General features: G+C 41.6%; 1 protein-coding gene across 6 annotated transcripts in view; it reads left to right on the top strand.

Moving 5' to 3' along the window:
- ANAPC4 (anaphase promoting complex subunit 4) overlaps positions 1–25230 on the top strand; it is a 39111-nt gene that overhangs the window by 11810 nt on the left and 2071 nt on the right. For all 6 annotated transcript variants that reach the window (XM_087936511.1, XM_087936514.1, XM_087936512.1 and 3 more), the window contains 18 exons: positions 1249–1335; positions 2289–2353; positions 3070–3112; positions 3201–3277; positions 4710–4810; positions 4894–4945; positions 6251–6306; positions 7878–7924; positions 10176–10232; positions 11394–11450; positions 12474–12567; positions 16030–16127; positions 17218–17279; positions 18111–18149; positions 18441–18542; positions 22879–22956; positions 23291–23461; positions 23954–24077. In XM_087936511.1, the coding sequence (XP_087792637.1) occupies positions 1249–1335; positions 2289–2353; positions 3070–3112; positions 3201–3277; positions 4710–4810; positions 4894–4945; positions 6251–6306; positions 7878–7924; positions 10176–10232; positions 11394–11450; positions 12474–12567; positions 16030–16127; positions 17218–17279; positions 18111–18149; positions 18441–18542; positions 22879–22956; positions 23291–23461; positions 23954–24077 (1410 nt within the window). The remainder of the gene's footprint in view (positions 1–1248; positions 1336–2288; positions 2354–3069; positions 3113–3200; positions 3278–4709; positions 4811–4893; positions 4946–6250; positions 6307–7877; positions 7925–10175; positions 10233–11393; positions 11451–12473; positions 12568–16029; positions 16128–17217; positions 17280–18110; positions 18150–18440; positions 18543–22878; positions 22957–23290; positions 23462–23953; positions 24078–25230) is intronic.

Genomic DNA, 25230 nt, shown 5'->3' on the forward strand with positions numbered 1-25230 from the left:
CCTCCAAAATCTGACATCAGCAAGGCAGAGGAACAGGGGGAGCCTGTTCCCAGTGTGCACATGCACAGAGCTGCCAGAAGGCAAGAACAGTTAAGACAAAAGGGGCAACTCAGGAGTAAGGCTTGGAGATGATTGCCCCTCCTATAAGATATAAAGGAAGTACAAAGGGACAGGAGCCTTTGCAGGAAGCAACTTTGTTCGTTCTGGTGGGTTTGAAACCTGAAAGCTCCATGGTGAATTTGTGCTCCGTTTTGTTTTGAAAGACTAATTGGTACTTTTAAAGCCCCCCTCTTGTAGCCACCCCCAATTGTTAAAAAAATTTTATTAGAGAAAGAAGTTATGAAAAAGAAAATTTACAAGAAACAAAATGCGTTAGTCTACTGGGGGGGGGATCAGACTTCTCCCGAAGAACTTCGGTAGTCTTGCTTGGGACTATTTATAACTGGTTGAGACTCATTACAGGCTGTGAATGATGATGATTCACAGCTGTTGAACTAAAATAAAAGGATTTTGGATTTAACGTGTGTTTGTTGGTATCTCAGGAAGCCTTGGTCAGAACAGGTTGACTGTTCAGGGTTGAAATGTTAGCAGATAACAGATATCAGATAATCAGAGTTGGAAGGGACCTTATAGGTCATATAGTCCAACCCCCTGCCCAAGCGGGAGACCCTATACCATTTTTGACAAATGGCAGTCCAATCTCTTCTTAAGCACACTTAAATGTCACTATATAACCTATACATTATTTCGTGTCAGCTGTGTAATGTGGGCACTTAATATTCTTTCTCCGTTACAGAGCTATTATGATCATGGTTCTTTTTTTAAGACCATAGTTTTATTAGGTTATAATATAACATACAAAGAGAATACAAAAACAAATATTAGGGAAATTGGGGAAGGAAAAAGGGAAGTGAATAGTGGGGGAAAGCAAGGGAAAAAGAGAAAAAAATGGCATTGACTTCTAACTCATTTGCTTCCGTTGAATAAGGCATTAAGATCTAAGCTCAAAAAGAAAAGGAAAAAAAGAGATATTATGATTATTTTGATATAAGGCCGATCCTAATGGGGGGTTTTGTACTGTAATTTGTAATTCTTTTATCCTGTTATAGCGATGTGTGCTGTTTGTTTTGGTTTGTTTGAAAACTGAACGTTGGGTTAAACACAATGTGATTATAAGGAAATGGACAATTTATGCCTTTTCCCCTAATATTTGATGATTTTTTTTCTCCCCCCTCTATTTGCAAACAGTACATAAAGCTTTCGCTGACCTGCATGTGTGAAGCTTGGGAAGAAATATTGCTGCAGATGGATTCACGATTAACCAAATTTGTGCAGGTACTGCCAAAACGATTCTCTCCAATGATTAATGCTTTTTTTTAATATAGGCCGTCCTCCACTTAAGGACCGCAAGGGAGCCTCCAACGTTTTTGTTGCTGAGCGAATCATCGGATAAGTAAAATTTTGCCCCATTTTACAACTTTTCTCGCCACCGTTAAGTGAATCGCCGTTCTTTTTAAAAAAAGTAACATGGTTGTTCAGCAAACTGCAACCGTCATAAATGTGAGTCACTTGCCAAGGGTCTTGAATTTTGATCACGTGACCATGGTCGTAAGCGTGAAAAACAGTCCTAAGTCACTTTTTTCAGGGCCGTTGTAATTCTTAAATGGTAGTCCTCAATTTACAACAGGTCACATTCAAAGTTACAAAGGCCCTGAGGGGGGGGAAAATGACTTGGGACCAATTTTTCACACTTAACAACCATACTGGTGGGATCAAAATGGAGATGTGTGGCAACTGACTCATATTTATGACGTTGGCAGTGCCTGGCTCCGAACCAACACGTTTATCAATAGAGCCGTTGGTTGAAGACCAGCTCTTCAATGAATTCACACGTGGCCAATGATTTTGGTCCGTCCCAGTCGAACAGGTGTGGGTCAAAATTAGGGGTGTATGCAGAGGTGGGATTCATCCCGATGTAACAACCGGTTCGGTGAGTGCACATGGTGCATTTGAAAACCTCTCTAAAATTTAACTTTTACCTCAGCCCTGGTGAGTAAAACAGCTGAGGTGCGGTGCATTTATCAGCTGGGCCTCAAACAAAGGAAATATAGGACAGACTAGCATTGCCCGAACTACCAGTTCGCCCGAACTACCAGTCCATACCGGCTGAATCCCACCACTGGGTGTATGTTTGTCGTTTGACAGCTTGTCGGTGTTTGTGGATTCAAGAGGAGGCTTGAAACGTCTGCATTCTGCAATCTTCAGTTTTATTTTTATGTTTTTTTTAGGAGAAAAATACAACCACGTCTGTGCAAGATGAATTTATGGAGTTACTTTTGTGGGGCAAAGCAAGGTAAGTATTCCAACCCCGTGTTCTGGCCTAGGCTTCCCCCAACAGCATGCAGCTGACTCCTTGTCCTGATAAGCCCCTTTTATTTAGTTTAGTGGGAATTCCTCTCCAGCAAAGTCCCGACCAACAGTTTTTTAAGGTATTTCACAATTACAGACCTTTATCAGGCTTGGAGAGTTGCCAGGCTGATATCTTTCAGACACCACACTGTAGCAGCAATTACTTGGCAAGAATGCAGGAACAGATCTTCACCCAAATGAACTAATTGTCTCCTGCAAACCCCATTCCCCTTTCACTCCTCTTTTATTCCCTATGGGAGGGGCCATTCACCATCCACCTGTGCCTTAACTCCCAAGTCAGCCCTTGTCCCTTAACTGTTCCCTTCTTCTGGCAGCTCTGCGCATGCGCACACGGGGAACAGGCTCTAGCTGTTCTTCTCCCCCACTGATCTCCAACTCTGAAGGCATCTGATAACTGTCGGACGGCCCTGGCCCCATCTCTGCCTCTGATCCAGAGTCCTCGTCAGAGCCTTCCCCAGACTCCAGGACTAGCCCATGTTCCTCCCCAACCTCCTAACTGTCCGAGTTTGCCGCAGCTCTGCTGGCCGCTGGCAGGCCACAACACCCCGTCGTCCACGTTTGATCCTTCTTCCAGCAGGGAAAAATGAAGTTGTGTTTTTTTGTTGTTTATTTTCTCCTTTCTTCTTCTCTTCCAAAAAGTATTGAACTTCAGGCCCTGCTAATGAACCAGCTAACCGTAAAGGTAGGTCGGCATGTATAGTATGAAATTCTTGTGGATTGGGTTGGTTCATCCAGTGTGACCAAAAAATGCACTTTTTTCCTCCTTGCAGGGTTTAAAAAAACTTGGCCAGTCTATGGAATCTTCCTACTCCAGTATTCAGAAGCTTGTGATAAGTCACCTGCAGAGGTAAAATTCAGCAGGTGCATGGATTTAGATCAGGAGGTGGGTGGGATTCAGCCGGTTGGGACCAGTTTGGATGAACCGGTAGTTCTGTCAATGAGTTGGCCCCGCCCATCCGCCCCTGCACTTGTCTGTCCTATATTTCCTTAGTTTGAAGCCCAGCTGATAGGAGCGGATTGCCACGCCTATCAGCTGTTTTACTCACTGGGGCTGAAGGTAAGGCAAGTTTTAGAGCTGTTGTCAAACACACCAAACGAAGCGCACACTCACCAAACCGGTTGTTTACACCGCTTGAATCCCACCGCTGATTTAGATACGTTGATGATGTTTCTTAACTTGGAGAGTTCTCAGTATTATTATTGCTCTTCTCTCCATTATAACTCTAAACCAGGGTTTCCCCAAAGTTGGCAGCTTTTAAGACCTGTGGACTACAACTCCCAGAATTCTGGGAGTTGTAGTCCACAGGTCTTAAAAGCTGCCAACGTTGGGAAACTCTTCTCTAAACCCTGACATTACTTAAAATATGTCCCTGGCTATCTCACTTTCTTCAGTTAAAAGGAGGAAAAAAAGATTTGAATTTTGCAGCTGGATGAGGGATTCCTCGATCAGGCTGATTTGGATGAGTAATTATTTGTTTCAAAAATTACACTCCCATCAGAATAGAGGGGAAACCAACAGGAAGGAGGAAGGGAGGGAAAAAGGAGAGGAGAGAAGAGGGAAGGAAAGGAAAGGAAAAAGGAAAGGAAAGGAAAGGAAAGGAAGGAAAAAAAAGAAAGAAAAGGATGGGTGGAAGGAAGGAAGGAAGGAAAAGAGGGGAGACCAGAGGGGAGAGAAGGAAAGGGAAAGGAAAGTAGAGGAGGGGAGAGGGAAGAAAAGGAGGAAGAAAAGAAAGAAAAAGGAATGGAAGGAAGGAAAAGAGAGCAGGGGAGAGCAGAGGGGGAAAGGAAGAGGGAGGGAGGAAGGGAGGAAAAAGGGAGATGAGGGGAGGGAGGGAAAGGAAGGGAAAGGAAAGATAGAAAATGGAAGGGAGGGAGGAAGGAAAAGAGCAGAGGAGAAGAGAGAAGGGGGAGGGAAGGAAGGAAGGAAGGAAATGAGGGAAGAGCAGAAGGGAGAGGAGAAGAGGGGAGAGAAAAAAAGGGAAAAGAAAGGTGGAAGAAGGAAGGAGAGAGGAGAGGAAGAAGAAGAGAAGGGGGATAGGAAAGGAAAGAGAAAGAAAAAAGGAAAGAAAGGAAAAAAGAAAGAAAAGACCCCATAAACCGATTTCCATTTTGGTTTGTTTTTATCAGTCTGGCAGACAAAGTTGAAAAAAAAAATCCACAATTTGTTTGGTTCTTGGCCTTTTTTGGTGGTGGTGGGGCCCGTTTCAGCTTGCTTTCAGTCCCCCCCGAGAGACGGGTCTCTTCCGGCCTTTTTAACGGGCTCCCTGTTGCTTGGACAGCGGTTCAGAGGCCTTGCTGTACCACCTGAGCGAGCTGAAGGGGATGGCGCTGTGGAAGCAGAAGTACGAATCTCTCGGCTTAGACGCCTCGGGGATAGAAGGTACAGCCCTCAGTCTCCTGGCTTCGATGGGGAGGCCCTGCTCACCCGCCCTCCAATCCCTTCTATTCTTGGTTTTTATACAGAAGCTGTTACTGCAGTTGGTTCCTTCATTCTGAAAGCAAATGAACTTCTCCAGTAAGTAATTGACATTATCTACAAGGTAGTTCTTGATTTAACAACGGTTTGTTGAGTGAGTGAAGGATGGATGGAAGGAAGGAAGGAAGGAAGGAAGGAAGGAAGGAAGGAAGGGAATAAAGAGGATGGGAGGCAATATGGAAGGAAGGAAGGAAGGAAAGGAAGAGAGGAAGGAAATAAAGAGGATGGGAGGGAGGATGGAAGGAAGAAAAGGAAGGGAAGGAACAAAGGAACGAAACAGGATGGGAGCGAGGATGGAAGGCAGGAAGGAAGAAAAGAAAGGGAGGAAGGGAGGAAAGAAGGAAATATAAGGAAGGAAATAAAGAGGGTGGGAGGGAGGATGGAAGGAAGGAAGAAAAGGAAGGGAGAAAAGAAGGAAGGAAGGGAAGGAAGAGAAGGAAGGAAATAAAGAGGATGGGAGGCAGTATGGAAGGAAGGAAGAAAAGGAAGAAGGAAAGAAAGAGGAAGGGAGGAAAGAAGGAAACAAAGAAGAAAAGAAAGGGTGGGAGGGAGGATGGAAGGGAAGATGAAGGAAGAAAAGATGGGAGGGAGGAAAGAAAAGAAAGGAAGGAAAGAAAGAAAGGAAGGAAATAAAGAGGATGGGAGGGAGGATGGAAGGAAGGATGAAAGGAAAGAGGAAGGGAAGAAGGAAAGGGAGGGAGAAAGGAAATAAAAGGATGGGAGGGAGGATAGAAGGAAGAAAAGAAAGAGGAAGGGAGGGAAGGAAGGAACGAAAGAGGATGGGTGGGAGGATGGAAAGGAGGAAGGAAGGAGGGAAGGAAGAGAAGGAAGGACGTAAAGAGGATGGGTGAGAGGAAGGAAGGAAGGAAAAAAAGAAGAAATGGAAGGAAAGGAAAAAAGAGAGGAGGAGAAAGCAGAGGGGAGCTACAATGGCACCGGAAAAATGGGACATGATTATTTTCCACGGTTACAGCTTTTGCAGTCATGTGATCATAATTCAAATGTTTGGCAACTGGTTCATATTTATGACAGTTCTGGGGTCACATGCTCCTTTTTTACGACTTTCTAATGAGCAGAGTCAATGGGGGGGAGCCAGATTCCCTTAAAAACTGGGTCACGAACAGATCAGCTGCCATGATTCACTTAACAACCGTGGCAAGAGAGGTCACAAAATGGGGCAAAAGCTCACCGAAGAAGTGTCTCACTTAACAACAGAAAATGTGGGCTCCATTGTGGTCGTAACTCGAGGACCACTTATAAATGACGGACGCAAAAAAAACCCTCAGTTTCCCTTCAGGAATACCACTTAAGAGAATCATTTCTGTTCTCTCCCTTTTCCCTCAGAGTTATAGACAGCAGCATGAAAAATTTCAAAGCTTTCTTCCGTTGGCTTTATGTAGGTAAGAGAAACAGTCCTAACCTCTCTCTCTCTGTCTCTCTCTCCCTCCCTCCCGCTCTCTCTATTTCTCTCTCTCTATATATATATATATACTGTATATATTTATAATCTCTATATAAGTATATCTATCTCTATATCTGTATCTCTCTAGCTCTCTCTCTTTTATCTATATCTGTATCTCTATATCTATGTGTCTATCTATCTATACCTATATATATCTATGGTATTTAGGTTTCTTCGGGTATTTTCCCACATCTTAATATTTGTGCTTTTATTATAGCGATGTTTCGGCAGAATCTCATCTGCCATCCTCAGGCTTGTGTATTGGGTTCTTTTTAATCTTGTGTCGGGGGGGTGGTTTTTTTTTTTTTTGTTTTGTTGTTTTTTTTTTTTTTTTTTGTTTTTTTTTTTTTTTTTTTTTTTTTTTTTTTTTTTTTTTTATCTATATCAAAAGTGAAATACCCCTCATGCATCATCACAAAATCTCCAGAACCATAAAGCCTACAAACTTGAAATCTGGCACGTATGTTCCTCTTGGCTTCTAGGGGCTCACTAAGAAAGGATTCTTCCAAATGGCCATCAGAGCATTTAGAGTATTTCCTATATGATTATTATTAACATGCTCTGATGTTAAGGAGTTCTACTCCCCCTCCCCACCTGAAAAAAAGAAATCTCTTCCAAAGGCAAAACACAAGCAGAGGAGAGGAGTTTCAGTTTCGGTTTCAGTTTACCAAGCAGCTTTAGTACAGAACGGTTGAGCTAAGCCATGCTCAGGCTCCTTGCTGTTTCCTTGCTCATGCAGCAGATACTCTTTCAGTTTCCAAACAGCGCTCAACTCTCATACACTGACAGGGCATTAGCCATATGAATACAGATAACGTCATTAATGCACATGTGAGATTGTGGCTAAAGAAAAACCACCAGGATTCAAAGTTGATCCAAGGAAAAAGGCTTTATTGGATATACATCTGCAGATGGGTTCCACCCTTGGCAGCTGGGAGGAACAAAAAGCACAGCTTTCAGCTCTACTCTTATACCTTAAAACTACACCCCCTTCCCCTCCCCGTATACAAATGGCTTGATTTACAATACATCTTTCAGGATACAAGTTACATTTTATTATCTTTTTGGTACCTAGCACATAACAAACACTTCCTTACTCGGTATCTGGCATTTCAAAGACATTGCAAAAAGTGTGATAATTCCCAGCACTTCAAAGACATTCCAAAAAAGTAACTGGTGTCTGGTACTACACTCCCTTACTTCAAGGACATAATCTATCTTTCAACATGAGATTTGAGTCATAAAAGGATACTTTATTAACACTTCTCACACACAGGAGATGGATTTTGTTACCTGTTTATATGTAGTCGCTATTCTTTAGCATTGACGTACAGATAAACCTCAATTTACAACCAGGGCTGTTCAAAGTTGCAAACTTTGACAAGAAAAGTCATTGAAAAGGGGCAAAAACTCCCTTAATAAAATGTCTCACTGAACAACAGAAATTCCAAGGGGGGAGGATCAGTTGTAGCCAGAGAATGAAAGTTGCCTTGTTTTTATTTTTTCCAGCCATGCTTCGAATGTCAGAAGATCCTGTTCCCCCTGAACTGAACAAGGTAACCATCATTTTATATGCATCGATGATGAGGGGCTTCTCCTATTTCTTGTTCCACCTATCCAGACAATCTTCGGTCTTATTCTTTGCGAGCAGAGAGTCACCAATAATTGGTACCCTCGGAATGTTTTCTCGCGCAACCTTTCACGAGAGCCCGCAGTCTCCCTCTGTGATGACCTGGAGTGTAACACAAACGTAACAAAATCCAAAACGTAAATAAATGTCCTTTAATGCCTCCAACTTGGGCCCACTGTTCAAATAATTCTCAGCTGGAGATAAAACATATTCAAAAATAGTCTTCAAAAGAAAGCGATACAGTCCAAACTTAATGAGCAGATAGAGATGAAATAAAAACCCAAAACAAACTACAACGAAGGAAATTCCACAACGGACCAGGATAAGTAATTACCAACTTTAAGGAGATAACAAGGCACAGTCTGTTGCAAGGACGCCAACCAAGATAACTTCAGCCCAAAATAAAACACGCTTTGCTTCTTGCAGCACTGTGTTTTAACCATCTCTCTTATATACTAGTCTCCTCAGCTGCAATCAATGAGGGAATCATGACCGCTTCCTCTCTCGTAGGCCAAGTTGTTTCCTTTTCCGTTCCTCCCTGCATGTCCTAGGATGAAGAGGGGATGGGCCTGGTTCTTCCTCTGACTGCCCAGCTGGCCTCTGCCCTTCTCCAGCCTCCTCCACAATTTTGGAGCCACACCTCCACTCCCTGTCAGCTATTCCTCTTCTCCCTCAGAGTCTGACTCTAACAACAGCATGACACCCTCCCCGCTTAATGAAATTGCGTTTGGTAACAATGTTCCTTCCCTGGGTGATGGGCAGAATTATTACTAGAATCGCAGAGTGGAAAGGGACCTTGGAGATTATCTAGTCCAACCCACTGCTCGGGCTGGAAGCTCAAGACAGGCATTCTGACGGGAGGCAAGTTTTCAGAGCTTTTATTTCTGGACCTAAGCCAAAGGTGGTGTCATGCCCTATTGGAGTCTGACTCCAAGGGAGAGATGGAACAGCTGACAGGGAGTGGGGGTGTGGCTCTGGTGGTTGTGGAGGAAACTGGGGAAGGGCACAGGCCGGATGGGCATTCAGAGGAAGACCCAGGCCCATCCCCTCTTCAACCTAGGGCACTCAGGGAGGAACAGATAAGGGAGCAAAGTGGTTTACGCGGGAGGAAGGGGCCATGATACCCTTCATTGGCTGCAGCTGGGAGGACTGTTTAAAAGGACAAACTGCACATGGCAAAGTTGCTGGACGCAAACCGTGTTTTATTCTTGTCGTAGCTTATTGGTGTTTTGGCTTCCTCCCAACTTTGGTTGCTGTGTTATCTGGTAGAAGTCTGCAATTTAGCATCCTTGCCTGCCATAGTAATTCCTTCAGTGTGGTTTGTGTTGGGTTTTTTAAATTTCAAATTAACTTTACTTTGGGTGCAAACTGCATTTACTCCCTCAGTCAACTGTTTTCTTTATGAGTTTGATATCCAGCCAGGGATAATTGGACATTGGGGCCAAGCTGCACATCCGAGCATTAAAGGGACTTTCTTCTACAAGCTGAGTGAGATGTTTTCATGTGACTCCCCAGGTCATCCCAGGTGAGATTCAAAAATCCCAGCAACCAGTTGGCTGCCCAGTTGCTGGGTGGGTGGGGCCATGGTGGATGGGGCCTACCAGTACTTCGAGTTTGGCTGTTTTTTGCCTTCCCCAGTTTTCTTTGCCCCAAGTTATAATGACTGGGAATTAGTCGTTAATTTGAAAGTTACGGCTTTTTTTCCCTATAGTTTTACAAAGAAGATACAAACCACCTCAAACTGGTTAGAGTGTTCTCTCCAGTGCAACTACTGAAATTCAATTCCTGACGGTTGTTTCTCTCTTTCATAAATGAAATTATTAAAATATTCTTTTAAACTGCCAGGCGAACTATTCTTAGAAAATGATTTGGTGTTTTCCTCATTTTGGTCCTCTTAATAGCCAACTTTGTCCAATACAAAAGCAGTCAAAAGGATTTTAGGATTTAGCTTAATTATGTTTTTTCTTAAGTTTCCTTTTCAAAATATTATTGCATTACTGCTCTGGGGTTGTTATTGTTTTTTTTTCCTGTCCGAGTTATTTGAAAATGTCATACTGGTGGTTTGTTGGTTTATAGAATTGTGACGGCTGTTGGTTTTGGTTGTGTGCTGCGTTTCGTGTAGATGTGCGAAGTGTAAATTTGTGGTGATAGTGATTTGTTATGTTTCTTTCTCCAAGATGACTCAGAAGGACATCACTTTTGTGGCTGATTTTCTGACGGAGCACTTCAATGAAGTAAGATTTCTATTTTCTATTTTCTATTTGTTTTATTTTAGGAATGGAATGGAATGGAATGGAATGGAATGGAATGGAATGGAATAGAATAGAATAGAATAGAATAGAATAGAATAGAATAGAATAGAATAGAATAGAATAGAATAGAATCTGGAAGGGACCTTGGAGGTCTTCTAGTCCAACCCCCTGCTCAAGCAGGAGGACCTATACCATTTCAGACAAGAGTCTAATCTCTTCTTAAAAACCTTCAGTGATGGAGCGCACACAATTTCTGAAGGCGAGCTATTTTATTTTATTTTATTTTATTATTTGTTTTATTTTTTGCAGGCATTTTCATGGCAAGGAAGGGTTGTTTTCCCTTTCAAAAGAGCACACTCAAGTCATCTCGATGTAGCTAAACATTTATTTATGCCACTTCCCTTAAAGCTTCTTTTCTCTTCTGGTTATACTGTACCGCAGAGTGCCCTAAAAAGTGCCCTTAGCGACTTTTCATACATATGGACTTCAACTCCCACAATTCCTCAGCCAGCATGTCTGGCTAGGGAATTCTGGGAGTTGAAGGCCACACATCTTTTAAGTTTTCAAGACAGGGGGTATATAGGATTATTAAAACCCCGATATAATAGCATGATAGAATTGTTTATTGACTAAACCAAACGTTGGGGACTAATCCAAATTCCCAACCAAAGGTTTACTAAAGGTAAAGATAAAGGTTCCCCTCCTTGCACATCCGTGCTAGTCGTTTCTGACACTAGGGGGCGTTGCTCATCTCTGTTACAAAGCTGGAGAGCCAGCGCTTTCCGAAGATGTCTCCGTGGTCATGTGGCCGGCAGGACTAAACACTGAAGGTGCATGGAACACCTTTCCCTTCCCACCAAAGCGGTTCCTATTTTTCTACTTGTATTTTTTACTTGCTTCCGAACTGCTAGGTTGGCAGAAACTGGGACAAGTAACGGGAGCTCACTCCGTGATGCGGCGCTAGAGATTCGAACCGCCAAACTGCCGACCTTTCTGATCGACAAGCTCAGCGTCTTAGCCACTGAGCCACCGCGTCCCTCAAGGGTTTACTACTGATAGAGAATTCTCAGAGAATTGTTAAAACAATTGTTTGCCAGTTCTCCTTACATAACCTAACTGCCCTCTTCACGCTTTCCTTTCAAGGCACCTGAGCTCTACAGTCGAAAAGGGAAATACTTTAACGTGGAAAGAGTTGGGCAGGTAAGGCGCCAGTCGTATCGAGGGATGGCCTCGGTCCTAGAGTTCTTGAGAAAGGAAGAGTTGGCTAGCCTGGACTTTCCACAGAAATTGCGTGGAATTTGCACGATGGATCCCTGCCATACAGTGGTAGGATTCAACATATTTTACTACCTGTTCTGTGGGCGCACGTTTCACACACGCATGTGGAGCATTCTAAAAAGGAATTTTAAGCATGAAAACTTATCGTCAACAGTGGTGAGTAAAACAGCTGAGCCACAGCAATCTGCTCTACCCCCCATATCAGCGGAGCTACAAAGAAAATATAGGACAGGAGAGGGTGGGGGCGTGTGGGTGAGACCAACTGCTGACTGGCACTTCCGGATCGCTAGAACCGGCGTGAATCGGCAGCATACCACCACTGCTGCTGCCATATCTATGAATATATACTGCTCGCAGTGGCTTTCTCCTGCGGCAAGGCCGAAGGGACCCAGGCAGGCACATCAGGGCATAAAATGTGTCACTTAATGAACAACTCTCAGTCACAAGACACAACTGTAGCTGCGATAGTTTCACGGAGCAAAGGTTTATAGCCATGTCTGATAAAATTGTTCCACTCTGCAAAGATAACAGACCGGTTGAAGGAAAGCTGTGATAAACAGATTGAAGACTGAGCCATAAATCCCATTTTTCAAAGCATTTTACAGCAAAACAACTAGACATCTGAAAGGTTTTCTGTTTCCCAGTTGAAAAGAAGAGGGGGGAAAAAAAATCAGACTTGATGTTTTGTTTATTTTATTTTATTTATTTGTTTTGTTTTATTATTTTATTTATTTTGTTTTATTTTATTATTTTATTTTATTTATTTCATTTATTTCATTTATTTTATTATTATTTTTATTTTGTTTTATTTTATTATTATTTTATTTTATTGCAAATTGAGAGAAACCTACAGTCCTGGCATTTCTCCCCTCCCCCCCCTTAAAGATACTTATTAAAGATAAGTATCTTTTTTTAAGATACTTATTAAAATCATTCTCTTTTCAGTATTTAAAAGACGAAGATGATGATCTCGTATCTCCACCTAACACCGATGGAAACCAGTGGTTTAATTTCCTTCAAAGTAGTAACAGTCTTAAAGGTACGGTCCGGGTTTTAATTTCGAGATAACCGAAAAGTGTCAAAGGTAGCCAAAGCAAAATGAAGTTGTACATCCTCCAGAGTTGAAATTAGTTTTCCAGGGTGTTGAGGTGTGAAGACCTTAACAAGGGTTGCGAGATGGGTGAGCTGATCCATGGGTTTTCCTTCTTTTCTTGGCCCTTCCTAAATGATTATTCAGCACCTTGCATTTGGGAAGGAGAGTAAATAGAACTGGATTTTTCTCTTGTCACCTTTTTTCCCCCCACACACACTTTTCAAATGCTATCATGTTCCTTGGCAGCCTTCCCAAGGTTAACATTTTGCAATTTTTCATGTGCTCTTCAGAAAGTTTCATTTCTTGCTGTTTTCTGAATCTATCTATCTATATATATATAAAAGCGAAATACAAACTCACGCATCATCACAAAATCTTCAGAACTGCAAAGCCTACAAACTTGACATTTGACATGTAGATTCCTCTTGGCTTCTAGGGGCTCACTAAGAAAGGATTCTTCAAAATGACCATCAGAGCATTTAGAGTATTTCCTATATGATTATTATTAACATGCTCTGATGCTAAGGAGTTCTATTCCCCCTCCCCACCTGGAAAGAAATCTCTTTCAAATGCAAAACACAAGCAGAGGAGAGGAGTTTCAGTTTCAGTCTTAGTTTCACATCACCAAGCAGCTTTAGTACAGAACAGTTGAGCTAAGCCACGCCCAGGCTCCTTGCTGTCTCCTTGCTCACACAGCAAATACTCTTTCAGTTTCCAAACAGTTCTCAACTCTCTCACACACTGACAGGACACTAGCCAGATGAATACCGATGGATGCTGGTAGGCAGAGGAAGAATTGTTTTCCCTCCCCAAAAACTAAGCCCGACCACATAGTTACGTAGGGAAGCATGGGTATCGAGCTATTGTTTTCTAAAACTCACTGCTGCCATCCATCTGGTACTCATTAAACCTATCGAAGGATTCACAGAATTCATTTCTGGAATGTCAGGTAAGAAAAGATAAAATAAGATAAATAAGATAGATAAGACATCCCAGAGCTTGAACCAGGGGTCAAAGCAGCGATGAGTTTTGTTATCGGCGGTTGTGATTTATTTGGGGAGGGGTGTGAAAAAAATTACAATTTTCTTCTGAAACACCTTTACAACAAGGAAATAAAATTTAATATTCTGTCCCTGGTATGAGAAAAGCTCCTTCTGTTCACGGGAGGAACTGAGCGAGTGCACTTTTGCCAGCAAAACCCCCAGTTATTGGAGGCACTTTCAATAAATAGATTAATTCCATCACTGAGTTATTGTACATTTTGGTAATTGACCCATTATGCAACTGAGATTAATTCTGAAAGTGAAACCGCTCTCTCACTGTACAGTACCTGGATAGAAAAGGAAATGAAAGACGTGAAGAAAGTTCAGAGTTCTAGAGTAAGGAATGGAATGGAATGGAATGGAATGGAATGGAATGGAATGGAATGGAATAGGATAGGATAGGATAGGATAGGATAGAATAGAATAGAATAGAATAGAATAGAATAGAATAGAATAGAATAGAATAGAATAGAATAGGACTATGGAATAGAATATGGAATGGAATATGGAATGGAATATGGAATGGAACAGAATATGGAATGGAATGGAATGGAGTGGAATAGAATAGAATAGAATAGAATAGAATAGAATAGAATAGAATAGAATAGAATAGAATTATTGCCACTTTGAATGTACATCAATTGGCATACATTAAAATGAAATTTCATTGCATATCTAGTAAATACAATCTAGTGTTTACCAGACATACAAATGCCATCTAGTAAATACCAGACATACTATGTAGAGATAAAACAAAACTCCGCACTGGTGACAGGAAGGGCATCTGGCCAGTAAACACTCAGCTCCATTCAGTTGCCCAGACTCCACCCCGCAAGGGATTATGGGGTCGTTAAAAGAGGATGATGGTACTAAGTAGAGATAGAACTAAATAGGGTTAATTATTGGACAGAGGAATTGAATACAGAATAACAAGAGTTGGAAGGGACCTTAGAGGTCTTCTAGTCCAACCTGCTTCTCAAGCAAGAGACCCTATACCATTCTGGACAAGTGACTGTCCAATCTCTTTTTGAAAACCTCCAGTGATGGAGCACCCACAGCTTCTGAAGGCAAGTCGTTCCATTGATTAATTGTTATAACTGTCAGGAAATTACTCCTTAATTCAAAGTTGGGTCTCTCCTTCATTAGTTTCCACCAGTTGCTTCTTGTCTTGCCCTCAGGTTACTTTGGAGAATAAGTTGACCTCCCTTTTTCTGTGAAAGCTCCTGTGATGACCCAGGGTGGGATACAAAAGCAACCAAGTCACAAAAATAGGTGAAGTCCCTTTAATTCCTTCAACTTGGCCTCCAAGGTCCAATTATCATTGACTGGAGAAAAAAACTCCCCCACAAACAGTTGCGAAAAGGAAGAAATGCCATTCAAACTCAAAATATATATAAATTATAAATAGGGAAAAAAAACAACACAAACCACACTGATGAGACAAGGCAGGATGAGGGCTTGGTCCACAGATATCGAAATACACACACTGGGAAGGATGCCGGGACTCAGATAAGAACTGACAGACTAGAAATATTTTCACGCTTTGCTTCCAGCAACTTTGCCATGTGCAGTTTGTCCTTTTAAACAGTCCTCCCAGCTGCAGCCCATGAAGGGGATCAGAGCCCCTTCCTTCCCCATAGATCATGCTATTCACGTTTCTCCCTTATCCTCTCCTCCCTGCACGCTCTAGGATGAAGAGGAGATGGGCCTGGTTCTTTCTCTGAATGCCCATCCAGCCTCTGCCCTTCCGCAGACTCCTCCACAACCTCCGGAGCCACACTCCCACTCCCTGTCAGCTGTTCCTCCTCTCCCTTGGAGTCAGATTCTAACAGGTCCTTCTTTCCACTAAACTAGACATACCCAATTCCTGCAACCATTCTTCCAATGTTTTAGTCTTCAGCCCCCAATCATCCTTGTTGGTCTTCTCTACGATCTTTCTAGAATCTCAACCATTAAGCTAAGATAGAGTGGAACCGACTATCTTAAAAACGAACTGGGTTTGGCCGGCAGGCTAAAGAAGTGCCTTTTAAGGTTTTTCAGCGGGAAGGGCCTGTGGCAAACAATGGTTTGCTTAATGACTGTGGTCTTCACTCTGTGACCACTGCAGAAAGGTAATCGAAACAGATCCGGCCATTTTATGATGGTCAAGACGTAAGCACCATTATAGGCAGACTCCACTAGGGTTATAAGTCAAGGACCATTTATATTGTTGCAAAGCTCATTTTTTTGCTTATGTTCACACACTGCTCATCTTCCATAAAGTATCTAGTAATAGAAAAACGTGTTTTATTAAAAATATGCAACCTTTTCTTGCGGGTCTCGTTAATTTGACTTTTTTGTTTTGTTTTTTGGAAATGTTGCTTAGAAAGCCCGTTGTTGTTTCCATACTACCCTCAAAAATCACTGCATTTTGTAAAGAGGAGAATGGAAAGCATCATTGATCAGTGCCTCCAAAAGCCAGCTGTGAGTATCCAGAGGTGTATCAGATATGGGTATGGCAAGCCATCACATGGATCTTGGCTGTGTTTAAATATAGAGAATTTTATTGTGGTCCAAGACCAAGGGGATGAAAAAAGTTTCTCGTACACAAGGAATTATAATATCTATCCCATTGCCTACAGTGCCATATTATGGTAATTTTATCATGATTTTGGTTTCACTAAATATTTTATCTCATGTATTGTATTGTCCACATTATATCTCTCTGTGTGTGTCTTTATCTGTATATCTGTCTGTCTGTCTCTATTTAACCACCTCTTTCATCTGTCTGTCTGTGTCTGTCTATTTGTCTATCAACTGTATCTATATCATCTTTATCATATACATCTATCTGTATCTATCTAGATCTATCTATCATCTATCTCTATAATCGGTATCTATCTATCTATCTATCTATCTATCTATCTATCTATCTATCTATGATCTTCATCTATCATCTATATCTATCTATCTATCATCATCATCATCATCTTCATCATCTATATCCATCTATTTATATCTGTATCTATCTATCCTCTATATTCATGCATCCATCTATCTATCTATCTATCTATCTATCTATCTATCTATCTATCTATCTATCAATCATCTTTATCTATATCTATCCATCTATATCATCTATATCGATCTATCTATGTATCATCTTTATCTTTATCTATCGATCTAATATTTTTCTATATCATCTCTCTCTCTATCACCTGTGTGGATGCTTTACAAACTCATGGTTTTTATTAATGTTGAATATCAGTGATTCCTGACCTCCATAGATACCATACATTAAAGGAATAATAAACAGACATGAAAGGAAAGCAGAATTCATAAAAGAAGTTGTGAAATGTAAAATAGAGCAGCAGAATTGGGCTTAAAACTATTCTTTACCTGCAATTTCTTTGGTTACTTTTAAGCATGGGCCTGGAACTATATCTCTAAGAAATCTCCTGATTTGGATCATGTATTCCTATTGTGGTGCCAGAGTTACTGCTGGGGCTGCAGGAGGGGTGGTAACTCTTTTTATGACATACCTTGTAGATTTTGTTTAATTGTTCTCTTCCAGGATGTGATTGGAAAAACGGTCCGCCAGGTGTTTTGTATGCCTTTATACAGGGCCTCTAAAAGGTAGGCGATTTTAATTTTATTTTCTTTAATTCTCTTACTGCAGCTTACAGATAGTTCTCGACTTTCAACCATTAACCATTAATGATTTGTTTAGCGACATTTCGAAGTTAGAATAGCACTGAAAAAAAAGTAACTTATGACCATGTTACACAATGGGCCAATTCCTGAGTCAACAAAAGTGGGTAAGGATGGCCTTTGGATGACAGGTGAACTTCAACTCCCAGTATTCCTTGTCTTGTTCTGACTATATAAAAACTCATACAATCTTTACTTTAGGACTGTGATGGTGAATGTATGGCACGCGTGTCACGGGTAGCATACAAAGCCACTTGTGCTGGCAAGCGAGCCATTGGCAAACTTACCTCACTACACATGCATGTGCCTCACAGCTGATTTCCGGCCTGTTTGAGGCCTTTTTCGGCCTCTGGGAGGCTTCAGCTTCTGCAGCCTTTGCAGGCCAAAAAATAGGCCCGTTTCATCACTTCCTGTAATACCGGAAGTGATGAAATGGACCTATTTCTCAGCCTGCAAAAGATGCAGAAACTGTCCTCAAGCCTCGGGGTGTGTGTGAAAAAGGCCTCAAACGGGCTGGAAATCAGCTGGGAGGCGCAATGCAGGTAAGGGGGTGTGGGGGTTGCACACACATGCGCAGGGGTATGGGGTGGTGCGTGCATTGACTTCTGGGTGCTGGCACGTGAGCATGCGCATGCAAGTACGTGTACAATTCTTGGCACAGGAGCCCAAAAAGGTTAGCCACCACTGCTTTAGGACATACAGTATGCCTATTAAAAACTCCAGATTCTCTTCTAATTTCTTTGTTTCCTGTCATAGTGACGATTCGACGTCTCAGCTGCTTAAGTTGCCCTTTTTGTAAGTACATGTTTGCTTTATTACATTCAGTTCATATATCACATATTAGACTGTGTGTTTCTCGATGTCGTATAATACATGTGGATATGTCCATAATTTTGTATTTCTTTATTTTCTTGTGTTTATGTATATTGGAGGTAGAGACCATTTGAGGGCTGTATGCTACAAAATTTCAGTTTAATGTATGGCCGATTAGCGTACATTCGAAGTGACAATAAAGTTATTTTAAGACTTAAGTTCTAACTCAGGGATGCTTCGTTACTAATAAAAGGATCCAAATTGCTTTTGCAGATGGCACGACAAATCTTACAGTTTGCATTATGTTTTATTCACGATGTTAGAGAACTCAGTTTCCAAACTCTACATCCTGAGAAGGCATACAGACATTTCAAGGTACCGCAGCACCAGGGGTGGGGCTTCAAAATTTTTAGCAATGGGTTCTGTGCCCGGTTGCTGGGTGGGTGTGGCCATGGTGGGTGTGGCCTAGTCAGTCTCCTGCACCATGGTGGGGGATGGGGCGTTTTTGCCCTCCCCAAGCCTCCACCTGTACTTACCTAGCATCCAAAATGAGCCACGTGGAGACTCCTGGGAGGAGTGGGGTGAGGCGGGCAGGGCCAGCCAGGGGTGGGATTTGGGGGGTTCTCCGAACCGGCTATTAAAAATAAATAAAATTATAGGAGTTAAGATATATGATGATTAATTTTGATACAATGAGGAAAATGGGGAATCAATACTTATTGCTAAAGACATGTAAATAGTTAAAGAAATATAAGCCTGAATATTTTAATTGGAATAAATATGAAATTAAATATTTATTATAAGATTATTATTAAAGATATGTAATTGCGAATGGGATATATGTAAAATTAATATGAATTATATGGGAAAGAAGTCTTGGAATTTGAGGGGGAAATACATATATAAGGTATAGTAACAGATTATATATATATATTGTTATTAGAATGTATAATACATATACAAGGTATAGTAATAGATTATATATATATATATATATATATATATATATATATATATATATATATATATATATATATATATATATATGTGGATCTTTGGTTGTTCGGGTTTTCTCCGTGTAGATTCAAGTATCTAGGCAACGTTTCGATGAAGTCTCATTCATCATCTTCAGGCTTCTGTCTCCGGCTCTGTGCTTCTCAGAGTAATGGAGATTGCAGCTGCTTCCTCCTTTTAACTGCCAGTGGGGTGGGACTTGATTGGGTGGGGGCTTGGCTGTGTTCTGATTGGTTGGGGGTTAGCCATGTTCTGATTGGTTGGAGGCGTGTTCTGTTCAGGTGGGGGCTTGGTTGTGCTCAGGTTAGTCTTAGTTGCTGGGGATTTGAGCTGGAGAGTTGTGATCTTGCTGTTTGGCTTCTAGTTCGTGGTCCTGCTGCATCTTCATAGTGAGTGTCGGTTTGCTTCATGTATGGCTCAGAGGGTTTGAAGTGGTTAGTGATGCAGCTGCAGTGCAGCTTCTGGTCCATGGTCGTTTCTCATTTTCTGAATGGGTGGGAGTCTGTTTTCTACATGGAAGTGTGGTGGTGGCATCTTGTGTGGCTCTCATGGGTGTGGGTCCGGTGTCCTTCTTCATGTTAGGTACTCGTCTGTTCATGAGGACGGGTTTCCAAATGGCTGGAAGGCGGGAGGTGTCATCTCGTTTGTTCATGCTGTGTGGGCGTTTTTCTATCTCTATGGCTTCTCTGATTATTCTGCTGTTGAAGTGTTCGGTTTTGGCGATAGTTCTGGTATTTTTAAAATCAATTTCATGTCCTGTGGCTTTGAGGTGTTGGACCAGGGAAGAGGTCGTTTCTTCTTTTTTGATTGAGTTCTTATGTTCTTCAATGCGTGCACTTATTCTTCTGTTAGTTTGTCCAATGTATGTGTAAAAGCCTCCCCCATCAGTGAAGAAATCCAGCAAGGAATCATACCCAGAGAAAAATCATCCAGATGCCCCAAGCTTTATGGTCTCCCCAAAATACACAAAGAAGGAACCCCACTCAGACCAATAGTCAGCTCCATAGGCTCACCTCTACAAAACCTGGCCAAATTTCTTGCCAAACAACTACAACCCTATGCAGAATCCATCAACTCACACGTAAGAAACTCATTCCAGTTCATCGAGATCATAAAGAAACAAAGCTTACAACCTAGCGACCTACTAGTAAGCTTCGATGTCATATCCTCTTCACCCAAGTGCCAATAAAAGAAGCCTTGACAGCCATCCAAAACAAATACAACCCCCAAGCACATCCTAGATCTAACCAACCACTGCCTATCCAATACTTACTTCACCTACAATGGACAAAAATACAAACAAATAGAAGGAGCACCCATGGGATCACCCCTCTCACCTGTCATGCAAACCTCTACATGGAACACTTTGAAACACAAGCTCTAGAAAAATACGACCACAAACCCAAACTCTGGCTCAGATACGTAGATGACACCTTCATAATCTGGCCACACGGGAAAGAAAAACTGAACAACTTCCTCACATACCTCAATAGCCTACACCCCAAAATACAATTCACCATGGAAACAGAAACCAACAATCAACTTCCCTTCCTAGATGTCTTGGTATACAAAAGATCCAATGGCTCCCTAGGACACACCATCTACCAGAAGAAAACACATACTAACCGCTATCTACATGCACTCTCACACAACCACCCAGCACAGATCAATTCCGTAGCCAAGACACTCATCTCCAGAACAAAATGCTTAGCCGATGAACAACACCAAAAAACCGAACTACACACTCTCACCAACGTACTTACAGCCAATGGATTCCAAAGAAAGAAGATTACCCACCTAATCCAAAAAGAAACCCCAACCAAAATCCAAGACAGAGAACAAGAAAACGGCAAAGCCCTCCTCCCATATATAAAAGGCACTACAGACAAAATTAGCAAAATCCTCCAAAAACACAACATCAAAACAGCATTCTGCACAAACAGAAAAATATCCACCATCCTAAGAAACCCCAAAGACAAAATCGAATTAGAAAACCAAGGAGTATACGAAATCCCTGCACTGCCTGCCCTACCACATACATTGGACAAACTAACAGAAGAATAAGTGCACGCATTGAAGAACATAAGAACTCAATCAAAAAGAAGAAACGACCTCTTCCCTGGTCCAACACCTCAAAGCCACAGGACATGAAATTGATTTTAAAAATACCAGAACTATCGCCAAAACCGAACACTTCAACAGCAGAATAATCAGAGAAGCCATAGAGATAGAAAAACGCCACACAGCATGAACAAACGAGATGACACCTCCCGCCTTCCAGCCATTTGGAAACCCGTCCTCATGAACAGGCAGTACCTAACATGAAGAAGGACACCGGACCCACACCCATGAGAGCCACACAAGATGCCACCACCACACTTCCATGTAGAAAACAGACTCCCACCCATTCAGAAAATGAGAAACGACCATGGACCAGAAGCTGCACTGCAGCTGCATCACTACCCACTTCAAACCCCTCTGAGCCATACATGAAGCAAACCGACACCCACTATGAAGATGCAGCAGGACCACGAACTAGAAGCCAAACAGCAAGATCACAACTCTCCAGCTCAAATCCCCAGCAACTAAGACTAACCTGAGCACAACCAAGCCCCCACCTGAACAGAACACGCCTCCAACCAATCAGAACACGGCTAACCCCCAACCAATCAGAACACAGCCAAACCCCTACCAATGAGAACACACCCCCACCCAATCAGAACACAGCCAAGCCCCCACCCAATCAAGTCCCACCCCCACTGGCAGTTAAAAGGAGGAAGCAGCTGCAATCTCCATTACTCTGAGAAGCACAGAGCCGGAGACAGAAGCCTGAAGATGATGAATGAAACTTCATCGAAGCGTTGCCTAGATACTTGAATCTTACGCGGGAGAAAACCGAACAACCAAAGATCCACATACAAATACCCATGAGAACCTCAGAAAACATATATATATATATATATATATATGTATATATGAATGTATAATACATATGTAAGGTATAGTAATAGATAATATATATATATATTGTTAGAATGTATAATACATATATAAGGTATAGTAATAGATAAAATGTGTATTATTATTAGAATGTAAAATACATATACAAGGTATAGTAATAGATAATATATATATTGTTATTAGAATGTATAATTTGTCAAATGAATACAAGATGGGACATATGACTTATGCACTGAAATAAGATTATGGAGGGACTTGTGTTAAAATATAACAGTGATACAATTAACATTAAAAGGGGATAAATGTTGGATAATATAACTAAAATCTGTTAAACACTACAAATATAATTAATATACTATTGGTAGTAAAAAGAGATGTTTAGAATATGGCGATTGATACAAAAAAATAGTTGAATAATTAAGGAGAAAACCTGTATATTGAGGTTAAATGTTATAATATTGTTAAATGTATTAATTATGGAAATAATGTCATATTTGTTTTAAAATGTAAGACACCCAGGTGTCACACTGTTCACACAATATGTTTGTAGATAAGAAAAATAAAAAAATTGTTTTAAAAAATAATAATGATAAAATTAGCTACCAGTTCATAGCCTACCCCTACATAGCACCCAGCGTCTCTCATTCTCTTTTTTTTTTTCAAACACAGTTCTCCCCAAAACATCTTCAGACACTCTCTAATAACCGTTTATGTTTTTTCCCTCCATAATATTTAGGTCCACTAATAACGGACTGCTCGCTGTGGAGTTTGGGAATTTCTTGAACAAAAGTATTAACGAAAGTAATGAAAGCAGGTCAGTCTGTGGAAAAAAACCGTCTCGACTAAGGAACACGATCAAACGTTGAATTATAGAAAATGTTCAGTTGTTGTGTCAGATTCACTTAACAACTGGTTACTCATTTAATAACTTTGGTGATTCACTTAACAAAGATGGCAAGGGAACTCATAAAATGCGGCAAATCTTACCTAACAAATTTCTCACTTAACAACCTGAATTTTGGCTCGATTGTAGTTGCAAATTGAGGAACACCTCTATTTCGAATGGCGCCGCAACTATGAAACCTTGTGATACTCTTCCCCATCAGCATTGCCCTGGGTAACACTTGATTTTATTTCTTGGTCTCCAGCTCCTACAGCTGTCTGGATGCTCATTTTTACGACGACGAAACGATAACCGTCATCCTGGTGGAAAATTCAGAACAAGAGGGGAAGGAACGGATTTTGGCTCAGTTGCCTTTGTCATCTATCTGTACGGAGGAGAACCAGGGGATGGAGTTTAACTGGAATTCTGGTCAAAGGTGAGAGCCAAACTTGGCGCAATTTCATAGAAGTCATTGCACAATGAATAAAACAATCCCCAGTAGAAATAAGAGTAATAATTTGAGACAAAACTCCTCATACCATGTCTCATCAGACCCAAATCAATGACTTCAAGGGCTTTGGAGAAAGTTTGATTTAAACAACTCTCTGGAAAGACTGTGAATAAATCTGGTTTCCCCATTGACTTTGCTTGTAAATGAGTCACAAGAGGGGATCAAATGACCTCTGGATGCAACCGGCATAAGTACATACCAGTTGCCGAGCCTCTGAATTTTGATCACATCATGGGGAGGCTGCAATGATCGTAAGTGTGAAAAACAGTCTTAAGTCGCTTTTTGCAGCAGCGTCATAACTTTGACCACTAAATGAACTGTTGCAAGTCGAGGCTGCTCGTAAGGATGTGGGGACATCTTGGGCAATCGGGGACAACTGCCTATGTTTCTCTTACTTGGTTTTCTTCTGGATGTTAGGTTAGATATGCAGCGTGACAGCATCCCTACTTGTACAGTGAACACAGAGACTCAGTGGAGGGTGCTGGAGAACATGAAGGCTAGCTACATCACAGTGAACGGAATCCGGAAAGTGTCTTGCGTTGTGAGTTTCGTTGTGTTTGTTCAGTGATACAAGCGGGTTGTCTCCTTGATGATTGGGTTTTCAGGGAGCAGAATGGGACAACTTGTTCTGACCAAGGCTTCCCCAAAAGCACAAAGCTGAGTCCTCTTCCCGATAAACCCCTTTTATTTAGTTTACTGTGAATTCCTCTCCAGCAAAGTCCCGGCCAACAGTCTTTCAAGAGAGTTCCCAGTTACAGACCTTTATCAGGCTTGGAGAGTTGCCAGACTGATATCTTTCAAATGTCACACTGTAGCAGACATAATTAGCAAGAATGCAGGAACAGATCTTCACCCAAATGAACTGTCTCCTGCAAAACTCCACTCCCCTTTCCCTATGGGAGGGACCATTCACAGTCCACCTGTGTCTTTACTCCCAAGTCGACCCTTGTTCCTTAGCTGTTCCCTTCTGGCAGCTCTGTGAATGTGCACACTGGGAACACACTGTCGGACGGTCCTGGCCCCATGTCTGTCTCCAATGTACAGCCCTCATCAGACAAGCCCATGTTCCTCCCCAACCTCCTCACTGTCCGAGTCTGCTGTCAACTCTGCTGGCCACTGGCTCGCCACAACTCTCCATGGCCAACTTGCTGCAGGCCAGTTCAACAATTTAAGCATTTAAAGTCATCTATCTATCTATCTATCTATCTATCTATCTATCTATCTATCTATCTATCTATCTTCTTGTCATTCCCATTTGATTCTGTCCCTCCTTTAATGATTCTTCAATATTAATCTAACTTTTGTCTCCATGAAGACCTGGCCGTGGCAAATTATCTTAGACCCGACAGAAAAAGGTTAAATTTGTCCATCAGCCTCAGGAGAATTAACATTTTCAGGAGTCTGGTGGTGGGGGGGGATGAGGAAGAATCCTTTAATTACTGCAGTTGAGCCCGAAATTTCAGTTGCTTTTTTGGCCCAGTTGTTAAAGGAATCGCTGTTATGTTAATCACCCAGTCGTTAAGTGAATCTGGCTTCCCCATTGACTTTGCTTGTCAGAAGGTCGCAAAAGAGGATCACGTGACCTTGGGACACAGCAACGGTCATAAGTATAAACCAGTTGCCAAGCCTCTGAATTTTGATCATGTGATCACAGGGATGCTGCAACAGTCGTAAGTGTGAAAAACAGTCATAAG

Source organism: Pseudonaja textilis, chromosome 6 (genome assembly GCF_049901715.1).
Source record: "Pseudonaja textilis isolate UNSWEBS1 chromosome 6, rPseTex1.2, whole genome shotgun sequence".
NCBI classification, from domain to species: Eukaryota; Metazoa; Chordata; class Lepidosauria; order Squamata; family Elapidae; genus Pseudonaja; species Pseudonaja textilis.